Here is a 12,212-nt window from a genome sequence, read left to right on the forward strand (position 1 = left end):
AACATTCTTAAGAAACAGTAAGTCCTGTGTCAGACAATTGAAACCTGCAGCTAGCAGTAATTGTACTCACATAAGAAGTTTGGGAAGATCTGATCTGTCTTCTCTATAACAAAGTTGCACTTGGGACATCGGTTGCTTTCTTCTAGACTCTGCTGGATGCACTTGAAACTGCACAAGGAAGAAATTTTACTGTCAATTAAGTATCGAGTGAATACCAGTTTGTTTCACATCAACAATAAAACATGTAATAATATATTCTTTGAAGTTTGAATGAACATGTTCATGAATGAGGTATGTTTATACTAAAACAACTGTGTAGCTATGTTGGGTAAACCTTGCAAAATGATATCAAATTAAATAAAAACTGTTGGCTTAACAATGTCTACTTTTATCATGCATATAGGAGCTGGAAGAAGGTTGCTCTAATGTCTAAATCAAATCACGTGTCCTAAATACCGCTGAAAAATAGAAACATACCACTAGAAAACTTCAAACACGTAATCAATGATATTGTCTGGGTGTTTCACATGTGTGGTGAAATATTTACGCTAGTCCCACTATATATGTTGATATGGCTGCGACAGAAGCCCTCAGGAATACAATGTAATTGCATTTTCAAATGGGTAAAATATCATCGAGACGTTTCTTCTGTAAGGTACAGTCAAACATATTCCACAATGGGAGAATTTCCAACCTAAAATTCTGACTATCCTCCAGATGTAGACATCCTAAAAAGCACAGCTGGTAATTTGCGGTGTTTGACATTAAGAGGAAAGCACAGGGCAGCTCTGAAGGTATCAGGAACACCAGCCAGACTGAATCTCATGAATCTTTGTCATCCCAGAACAGTTACAGATCAATGCTCTTGTCTAGCACATTCAAAACACTGTTTCCTATCTCCCACCTGTTCTAAAGCCACAATGGACATGGCAAATCTAACAAGTCTTCTTCCCTATCAGTTTTAACTACATGTGTAACAGATTCAACAGTTTATTTTGTAAGGGTTGCATTTGGAATGTTTTTGAATGATCATTTGTATGAAATTCTATAACTTAACGTTAAATGTAAGATAGACATGGCCAATATTCAGCTCTAAGTAACGAACAGATCTTGTTTTTACAATACTACATGTAACTTGACTTTAAGGAAATAAAATTCCAGCTTCTTGGAAAAAGAATTGCCATACATTGCAATATCTCATTGCTGAAGTCAGTGAAGTGTCAAAACTCTTTTGTCCTTACCATAAGAAGACCCGGTAAATAACCTGTCAAATCTTTTACAAACTTTTCTGACAAAAGCAACATTGATAGCCACATCCATCATGTAGAATCCCCCACTCAATCATCTACAATACATCTCTTCTTCACCTACATCATAAACATGCTCCAACAACCAGGCAAGGAGTAAGACCATAATACGTCCTTCCTGCTGCTTGTATTACCAACTATCAGGCCGACTTCATGATGGAACAGATTCTACACACGTGCGGAGACCTGAGCTGTGGGATGTACAAGTCGATGCAGCTCAGTAGGCAAACACAAGTCATTGACATCGATCCATTCACTTCCCTGCTCACCATCCACCCCAACGGATTGGTGGCCGGAAGCACGCTGATTTAAATCGATGGCCAATATGACATCTTCCTGTGCCCTATGTGTGCTATTAAGGTCATTCCATGGCCTTCTGCAACACTCCATAAGACATAAATGCAGGAAGGATTTTGTCTCTGATGGACATATTCCAACAAAAAAAACTACACCTAGTCACAAACTAGCTCAAAGCACTAAAAACTCCATAGGGCATCTACAAAATAGATCCCTGTATTTCTGTTGAAAACACAAACTGCTGCATTCACAGATGCTATTTGTAATTTAGGGCACAAGCCAAGCTGCGTATGAAGGATTCCCAACCTGAAGCCTTTGGCTCCAATCAATACCTAATATCCGGCTCACACAGCTTTCTCCCCAGAGGTATCACATCATCTGCGCTACTTCCGGACTTTTATCACATCTAAGCAGGGCAACATGAATTGGCTTAGACACTCCATTACATCCAAGTACAACTTTGCTACTGCAGAAACTTTATACAAAACATTTCCATTCTATAGAGAAATTGTGTTATTTGAGTTATGAATAATGATATTGGAAGCCTCTGGCAGTATGAGTGGACCGTGGGAATGAGAAGCAGACTGTTAAGCATTCCTATTGGAAAGTACATGCCACAAATTAAGCACACGTATCACAAAAATCCTATTCCTACCCTTGGTTACAAAATGAAGTAAATAGTTATAATGAAGTTAAGCTGTTTTTGCTCTGCTGTATATTGCAGTCTTCAGATGTCTGTCAAACAGCAAGCAACATCCTCCAGTTTGTTTTACTAAAAAGCAGTCAGGAAAAAAAACTGCCCCCCAATTTTTTACTTTCTTATCATCAATAACTGAACAAGCCACTGTAACAATCAATCAATCAAGCAGTCAGCAGAAATATAGAAATACACAATAGTACCAATATGGATTCCTACCTGTGGGCCTTGTACTTACAGAAGAAATCCACTCGTGGTTTCAGCACCAAGGCCAGACACAGTATGCTCCCACAAGTGTATTTACATACTGGCTATCAAAGCATACTACATTAACTTGTACTTGTGCATCCATTGAAATTCTGCATTACCTTCTTCCTGAGTTGAGATATCCTTCAGCAAACAAGAGGCTTATCTTCACAAACAATCAGTACTTTTACAGAGATATACCCGACAGGATGTCTTTCATATGGCTTACCTCTAAGTATTGAACATCCGGAGTCATACATCAAAATCAGAAATAGAAGCAAGTTATTCAGGTATAGCAAACTCAATCTATAATTTTCCAGAGAGATACTCCGGTTTCAATGCCGACACATCTTCCTCGCAACGTCAAGGTCGACACTAGATCATACACATGCAGGGCACAGCGACTGTGATCCCGTTATTTGAAAAAGAAATGTTTCCCCTCTCAGAGGGCCTAATTGTGCAGTCTGCACCACTCTCCGACAGGAAGCCACCTGGAGTAACCTCCAAGCACTGCACTCATCAACGTCACTGGCGCTAAAGTCCGGAAATCCATCGTAAGCACGCTGATTGTTCATGCTGAGTTCACGCGCCAAGAGCTCCTTCTTCAGTTTAAAACTCAGCAGGATTCATTCAACTGACGTATTAGGTAACCTTCATACAAAAAAAAACTTGAATTCCTATAAAAACTGCAGGCTACAAATATACTAACTACGTCTACGTTTGAATGATATTAGAAAGTCACAAACGGGACACCTATGGCAACGTGAATATAACACCACAAAAACAATATATATTCTAGAAATAAAATACAGTGTAACTACAGGGAGTATAAATAAAGAAAAAATATATTCGTCATGTGAAATTTTAGAAATGCTGGGATATCTCATCCTGGTTACTGCTTAAGACATCAGCGATGTATAACTTACAAGTGTACATGGAAGTGAGGGTGCAGAAATACAGACAACACTCGCATATCACATCTGATCAGTTTTACTTTGTATCCTCACATCTTCCTTGTACCTGACATCCCATACCTGAGTAATAGCAGGATGTGCTGTTGCTAGTTAGGAATTATAGTGAGGTAATGCCCATCATCAGCCAGGTGAACCCTGACATTACCACCTAAATGGCAGTCTGCGCCTTCCCGTGCCCTCCGCTACCCTCCAGACACGCCAGCAGGTCATGCACATCCAATTTTCCACCGTCCAGCCCATTTCCTGGACATGTTAACCTGGCACATCTTCATCAATCACACGCTGCATCCAACGCAGTCAAACCGACAATATCAAAACTATACTAGCACCAAAGTGGCAACTGCAGAAAGAGTGATACACATAAAACTACATCTCAGTCGGAAATATACTGGGAGGAAAGTGGCAACTGTAGAACGGGTAACATAATTACATCTCCGTACAAAAAGTTCCCTGAGTCAAACTGATCTCTAAAATCAATAGAGAGCTTGCTTTGAATTTCTCTATGATTGTTTTAAATGTGTCAGTGGCCTTGGCACCAAAGTGGCAACTAAAGAAAGGCCATTTTTGGTCAATACTCACTGACTTCCAAAATCAATGGAGGGCAAGCTTGGTTCTAATTTCTCTATGATTGTCACGAAATTAAGTCATTGACCAATCAACATGTCTTAAGCAAGTGCTATGGACATGTCTTTCACAGTTTCACTTTCAGGGATGGCAGACTTCACCTCCTTACGGAATACCCATATTGCTTTACAACCCTTCCTGGACTTTCCAGTCCCACAAAAATATTAGCACTAAGGATATGCAGCATTTTTTTTTTTTTTTTTTTTTTTTTTTTTCACCACTTTATTCACCACCACCGATTTTTACAATGAAGTTTTTACATCAAACTTAAGTTAAAGTCACAACATTATTATAAAGTTGGAACATCACTTGAAAGTAACTTAACAGAAGCGACACAACATTTTTAACAGAAACAAACTACCTGTGATAAATAGCACATAACATAAGATTCCTAACATCATTACATGCAAAAGAGTAGCTTATGTATATTGGGAATCACAAAAACACATACAGATAAGGCCACACAATATATTTTCTTGGTTAACGGAATGAAATTTTTTTTAAAAGCTAGATTGGCAAAACAACATGAAAACAGAATCTCAGAGAAAAGTTTGTACTTTGGTGCACACAGTATCAGGGAGTGAACAGGGTCAGGTGCAACTTTTCATCCCAGCCTTCTGTTTTCATGATTTTTTTTGGCTAAAATTAAAAATAAAAATCTGGTAACCAAGAAATTAAATTGGTGTAGCCTAAGCCAAAATCAGTACACTTCATTTTGCTGTGTTAAAAGAGAGCAGTTAAAAAATATTTACACCCTTCCTTGAATTTCAGGTATCAACATATCTAATTCTAAATCATTACGGATCCAAACTTTCAGAAAAGAGTAAGAGCATTCTAGCCTAAGCATTTAAATGTGATAGCTCTGACCCAAACAACATTCATATATCCAAAGTCAAGCAATAGGTATCTAATTCATTATCAGATAGTACCATCCCACAGGAAATTGTATTTTGAATACCATCTTCTTGGACCATCTACTTTCAACTAGTTTTGACAGGTAATGGCTTGAACATTACAGGAAATCATATCTGAACAGTACAGCACACAACCAAGTCACTTTATTTTATGTCTTACCTGGAAATGTACAAAATCTTTCATACCATAGTTATTGTATATGCTACGTGCAGTATTATTCATGGCAACAAATAAATATTTTACAGTTCAACACATCCATATAAGTACATATACATGTAGTAAGAATCGTCCTGATCCTGGCATACATAATAAACTGCATAATAGAATAAAAAACGTATGGAGAAATCTAGTCAAAGGTACATGTATAATCATACATGAGATCATGCATGTTCAAACAGAGATAACCCACATCATTGATCACCCCTTGGGGACTGGTCTTGTTTACAGGTGAGTGATACATGCATATATGGACAGGAAATGACTGGAGATTACACTATATTAAAAGGAGCAAACACTGTTTTCTGATAAAACCTACAACATTAAAAGAAAGAAGACGGAAAGCACATTTTCCTAGATAAATATGCATTTCTTTCAATAACTGTCCTTAAGTTGTTAACAACAAGCAGTAACTGAGTAAGCTTCTTTATGAAACAAGACATTATTATGTGCAACAGCTACTAGCAATGCTTTGAACTATTACAAGTAATAGAGTCATTTCCCATTAAATAATGTTGTCTACTTCTAAATCACTGGCCATGCACCAATATCAACATATGGAAGAACATTTGAATGACTATTGTAGAAAATAAATGTGCAGTTCACACACACATACATTGTATTGTCTTCAAGTAATGCTGATATCCCTTTCTAAAGTCAAGAGTTAGCAGACAGTGTTATCTGTTATTTCACAGTTCTATTACAGGTAGAGCTTGTGCCGGAAGTTCTAATCCTCTGTCCAGAAACTAGGCCTGGGATTTACCTGAGAAGCATTTGGGTTGTGGTTGGAATTTGGTTATGACATTATCTCATGATCAGGTAGATGTGATAAGGGGACCATCCACCGGAAATGGCCCGAGCCACTAGACACTCTGGCATTTGCGATCGTGGCCAGAATCAGCGATAAGCGACGTTTATATCCACCATAAACCGGATGCCAGGAAATTACGATTACGTTATGGAACAGGAAGAACAGGAAATTGTTTGCCCCCATCTCCACTGTCGATAAATGGAAGGGGTTAGACTCTGGGCCTCTTAGTATATGACATGCCACCTGCTGCCCGAGATTGCAACCTCACATCGCTGTAATTATATTCCATCAGAACCCACACTTTCTGTAAGAGGCTAATGGGTATCTGCCAGGAACAAGCTGTGATATAAGACCCAAAAGATGAGGGTGAAATTTTATACTGAGGTTTGTAATTACGTTTTGCTCCAGGGGTCTGAAGCATATTTGCTATGTTTCTTATTGCTTCTCCCATACAGTCATCTTTCGTCGATACTTTTCAACTGCTGATCTGAAATTTGGCAAGGTGACATGCTGATCCAAAAACTGTACTTTCTTTTCTGTTAGTAAAACAGAAATGTCTAGATATCTTTTGAAGATAACATTTTCTGCTTTCTATATCTAAAGATATAATATAATATTGGTGAATACAATATTGCCAAGGCATAATTACACAACATCTAGTATTAACCAGAATTTTTTTTCCTTAATATAAATTCCATCTTTGATCTAAAAAAATATAAACCAGACACTCAGAAATCAGTAAACCTTGGTTCTGCAGCCAATAATAATATTGATGATATCACATACTCTAGAGACTAATCCTACGTCTTTGAAAGCAATGTCAGAAAAACTCTAAGTAGAAAAATTCAGGTGGCAAAAATAGAATTTCAACTTTGTACCCTGCTGATAGTTTCATCATCAGACTCAGGGGCCTTAACTGCAGCAGCCCTCTAGCCATGAGATGTTCTAAATCATAGTAAATGGTGTAATCAACAAGTGAAGTGGTCATATAATGCCCTTCATGAATTTAAGGATGACTCTTGGCATAATGGCACAGTTGACATTTCCACTGTCACCTGCTTTTTATATTTACCAATATCAACTTTTATAATTCTACCTTAGGAATTTTATAGTGTCCCATGACTTGAAGAACAAATGTAAACCAGCTTGGCGTGTCAACTTCACGACTCCTATGGTAGCCATTCGGTCTATAACATTAACAGGATGTCTATCTATTTTTTATTTTCATTTTCATTTTGCCCACTAGCTCCATTAATTTCCTACAACAATCCAAGAACCAAGAAATTAAATAAGTGTGGCCTCTTGAGCACTTGAAAGATCTGTAAGCACCAAAATATGCCACTAATTAACAGCATCTCAATAAATGTGGTTACTAGTAAGTAGTATGTCTTCGCCAAAGATTAGATTATATAAAACCTAAACACTTTTGTACCTTTTGTAACTGGGAGACAGAACCAGACTTAAAGAAGTTAGGATAGTCTATTTTAACATTTTACATAAGATACAAATTTGCCTTTGAAGTACTTACCTAGCCTGAGTACCAACCTCCGTAGTGACCGCTGGCTCAAAAGAATTCGCTTGCTAACCACGGAGTCTGACCCTGCGCGTATCCGTAACGGCTGTTAGTCAGATATTCGTTTCGATTTTGAACGAGCTCGCTGATTGGCCCCATTCGTCTAAGCTCCTCCCCATGCCACACTGTTCTTCGTAACGGGTAGGTTCTAAGAACTGTTGCCATGGCGATTCTTTCAAAACTGGACCCGAACAGGGCAATAGAGACACCTTAGAACGAAAAATGGCACCGAACGCAGCTCGAATTCCCCTCATTATGTGATAATGAGACAGCCGTTACGGATACGCGCAGGGTCAGACTCCGTGGTTAGCAAGCGAATTCTTTTGAGCCAGCGGTCACTACGGAGGTTGGTACTCAGGCTAGTACTTACCAGAAACTGTGGCCACATTTCGTCATATGTGCCTCTTCTATCATGTCAAAGCAGATCGGGCTGCAAAAAGAAAGCAACAAATAAGACAAAAATCAAAGCACATTATATTCCATGTTACTGCAAAAGAGGTGGAGTGCATGGAGTGTGTTCGTATGATATATACTAACAAGACAATATACAAGATAGTACCTACCTATTGAACCACACAATTTTGAATATAACATGATTATGGAGGCACCTGCTACCACATGTGACATACAAAGGCTAAGACCATGCTAAGGCTTAAGTGCTTACATAACATTAACAGCACAGAAAACGGCTAAAAAAGATCTCATGTTATAAGTTAAAAATAACTTATGTGGTTGTATCTTGATCACACAGTTGTCAATAGTCAACATGTTACAGTATAACATTCATAACTCATATATCATGATAAGAACATCACCTCAGTAGGAATGCATTGACTCGATTTTATTGGCGACCAGTAGAACAATATGCAGATTCGAGCAACAATGCTTGTGGTTAATATATGAATAATATTCAGAAATAAGACTAGATCTAATTTTACTTTACTTTACAATGAGAACCAGAATATAGCACTGGGCCAGCCTGATACAGCAAAGAAGTATCACAGGTTTGGTGGCTAAAGCTTGGATATTGTCTTCCCAGTATTTCTTGCTACCTACTGTGTATGCCTCAGGGGCTGGAGTTATTTCTGAGGGATCGTAAAATCCCACTAAGGCGCGCTTTAGACCCCGTTCACACTCATTTTTTTCAATCGCGATTGAAGTATAATCGCGATTGTTCGATCCGATCGCGATTTAACGCAAAGAAACTTTTGCGTTCACACTGCTTTTCGCCAAGTGGATTAAAGTACGCCGTGATCCGATCGCGATTGAAGCACGATTGAAGCATGCTATCGGCGATCACCTGGTAAATGTTGTTGTTGTTGTTGTTGTTGTCCTTGTTTTGTGTCTATTTTTCCGCTAGACATTGTCACTTGGTGCGGTAAATGTCCCTCTTTCGGTGACATTTCCCCAGTTTCGCCTGCACCTCCTCTGTCCCCCAGATTGCGATGAGGACCCTGGTCTCCTCATCGCGCCATCTGCAACCAACTGAAGTTGCTGACGGAGTTTTATTCTTCTTCTTGGGCATTGTTGACGATGAAAAGTTGTTGTTGTTGTAAGAGAGCGATCTGACGTGCGGCTTGGGTTTGTTTTCCCGCGCGATGCGAACTATGACCCCACGTACCCGCATGTATGACCTCCCACCCCCGGAACCAGCCGAAATCTCCGCCGATCGCGATGGAATGAATCGTAGTTGTGTTCACACTCAAAATTTGATAGGATTGGATTGGATCCGATCACGATTAATCCAATCAAACTACCTCCGGAGGTAGTTACAATCCAATCGCGATTGGATCGTTTTGGATCGTTCCAATCGCGATTGGGAGCGTTCACACTGAAAAAATCAATCGCGATCGGATCGATTCAATCGCGATTATACTTCAATCGCGATTGAAAAAAATGAGTGTGAACGGGGTCTTAGACCTACAATGTTATAAGGTCGTATGATCATCGTCGTAGGCGACGGTTTTCTTTAGACACACGGTCAGGAAATATCACGGGACCCCCGCGGCGCAGAATTCCATCGATGTGCGCGTGTGACCCAAAGTGACCTCTTGCGCTCAAATTCAAAATGGCGTGGGAACCGCTTGTTTTCGTCAAAAGATGAAGCTTTTACTGACTTTGCAACAACTGTTGCCCTGCAGATGAGACGTTGAGAACGGTGCTCAACAAAGAAAGAGATTGAGGCTGGTACAGAGACGGACGGGATTTAACCCGTGTTCGTGGCCGCCGCCGGGGATGTCCCGGGGATCGAGGAATATGGGCATACTAGAGAAGTAGCCACTGGTAGCAGGGCGTCGCGCCGGAATAACCGGTTTTGGATGAGAAAAATATGTTTCCATTGCTAACTGCATGCATATTTACAAAGAAAACAAAACTTTCCTTCCCGGACAGGAAAAAGCATGCTGTAGGCTTATTAGCATATCACCCACTTCCGTCGCCGGCGACGATTCTTCTTTAGACGAGAAAAACACAGCCACAGGCCCCCCCGCTGAACGTCGTGCGACTGGGTCCAAGGTGGTCGCACGACAATTCGAGGATTTCCCGTTTATTGCCGTCGCACGATTGTTTTGATCGTCTTTAGACGGCCAAAAAATACCGTCGCCGGCGACGTCGCCCACGACGATGATCGCACGATCGTAAAATGTCGTAGGTCTAAAGAGGCCCTAAGCCACACAGGAAAGACCAACAGGCAGCTGCTTGTGGGTTCCTTATTTCACTTGTAGGGAATTACACATAAATATCAGCCTTCAGCCATGTCAGCAGGGTTTTCTAACAATACATCAGAGAACTCTGTGCTTTTCAAGGATATGTCATCCTTTGCTTCCATAGGCTCTGCAAGCCCACCAGGGAATTATCGAAATAAAAAAATAGAAAGGTTGAAAAGTAATACACTGTTCTTTTGGTTGAAAGGAGCAGGAAACCCACTTAGTTTATCACAATTCCTTTATTATATACCATCCCATAGTCTCTGAATCAAATACATATCTATGTAATATAACAGTTGCAAAGTCAAGTACAACCAACCTCGGAATCTGGCTTTTGAAAAGGTCATGCAAAAGGTCCTCTTTTTTTTTAAATTTTGATCGACATGTTTTCCCACAATGGGTACAAATGTTTCAGAAAGGTCAGGATGAAGTTATTGATTGATTAATTGATTTGTCAATAAAATCTAGATTCAGAATCTATCTCTAGGTTAAAAGACTACTGAAAATTAGCCTCTACCAGGCTCCGTCCTATCGTTGGGGAAATAGTAGAAATCAGCCAAGGTACTCCGCTATACAGGGTAGGTCCGTCATACAGGAAGGTTCCATTTCGATGGACGGAAATGGAACCTTACTGTATGGCGGACCTACCCTGTATAGCGGAGTACTTCGACTGATTTCTACTATTTTCCCAACGATAGGACGGAGCCTGGTAGAGGCAAACTGAAAATGACCAAGGTGTAAAGCATCATGGCTGTGCGGACAAGACCAGTCTGTCTGATTTGATACCTGGTAAAATTCAAGCCTTTAAAATAAAAATGAACCTCCCAAGAATATCATAGTGGTTACTACTAGACAGGATCTAAAACAAAACAATTTTTAAACATAAGGAAACTTCAAAGGTATAGGGTTTCCACCAAGATTTCTCATTTGTCTATGTAGATTTTAAAACAGCAATGTCTGTTGCTATCCTCCCTTTTGTAGTGGTCTTGGAATTTCAAGCATGTGTATTCTGGGATTAACATGCTGTGAGCTGTTTTCTTTTATTCTATGAAAAAGTGAAGTCACAAGGGAAAAATATCAGAATAAAGATACTGAAATATCTTCATTGGTTAATTCTAAGTTGAAACATATGTGCTTTAAGAAACATTATCAAATCACATGTTAGACCGAATAAGTGCCAAAAAAAGACATCATTTTGAAGTTTTTAGCCAGGCTTGAGTGTCCCAGGAATATGTTCAAATTGTACTTTCTCATAGGTTGAACAGTATTTCATTCATCAAGAATAATATGATATAGGTGGCAACAATGCAAACCCCCATCCTTCATCCACTTATTTATTCATTGACTCATGTACTTCACTGGCCTAATGAAGCAATGCAGCATCTTGTACTTTATTTGGTAGGTACTTATTGAGTTAGTAAGATTTGTCAATGGCCAATTACAATGACAGTAGAGACCAATTGATACCTGGATCAGTTCCAATACACATGGTTCCTGTAAAGGTGTGTACGTGCCATGCCTGGAGCATGTCTGATTTCTCACCCCTCAAGAATTCCAAATTCCACAAGCTACATGTTTCTTACCTGAAACAATTTCCAACCTATTTTGTCTATCAACACTCATACAATGATTATTACTCACAACTGTCAACATTTTGAATTTGATAATACAAATAAAAATCTGCCTGTATCGGGGCTCGAAATACAATTGAGCAACTTGCAATTTGCAGGCAATTTCCAAGATTTGCAAGTAAAAATAATATGAAGTTGCAAATTAGAAGTTGATAATACCGGTGGATCGTGTAAGCACATACCCAGTTGCACAGTTGCACCATGCAAAATAGGGAC

At 39.4% G+C, this 12,212-nt stretch overlaps 1 protein-coding gene across 1 annotated transcript in view; it reads right to left on the reverse strand.

Moving 5' to 3' along the window:
* Nucleotides 1–12,212, reverse strand: part of LOC136441171 (E3 ubiquitin-protein ligase COP1-like) — a 28,042-nt gene that overhangs the window by 13,097 nt on the left and 2,733 nt on the right. The window contains exons 2-3 of the mRNA XM_066437297.1: nt 8,031–8,090; nt 71–168 (exon numbers count right to left, since the gene is read on the reverse strand). Of these exons, the coding sequence (XP_066293394.1) occupies nt 71–168; nt 8,031–8,090 (158 nt within the window). The remainder of the gene's footprint in view (nt 1–70; nt 169–8,030; nt 8,091–12,212) is intronic.

The sequence above is a fragment of the Branchiostoma lanceolatum genome, chromosome 9 (genome assembly GCF_035083965.1).
Source record: "Branchiostoma lanceolatum isolate klBraLanc5 chromosome 9, klBraLanc5.hap2, whole genome shotgun sequence".
Taxonomy (NCBI): Eukaryota; Metazoa; Chordata; class Leptocardii; order Amphioxiformes; family Branchiostomatidae; genus Branchiostoma; species Branchiostoma lanceolatum.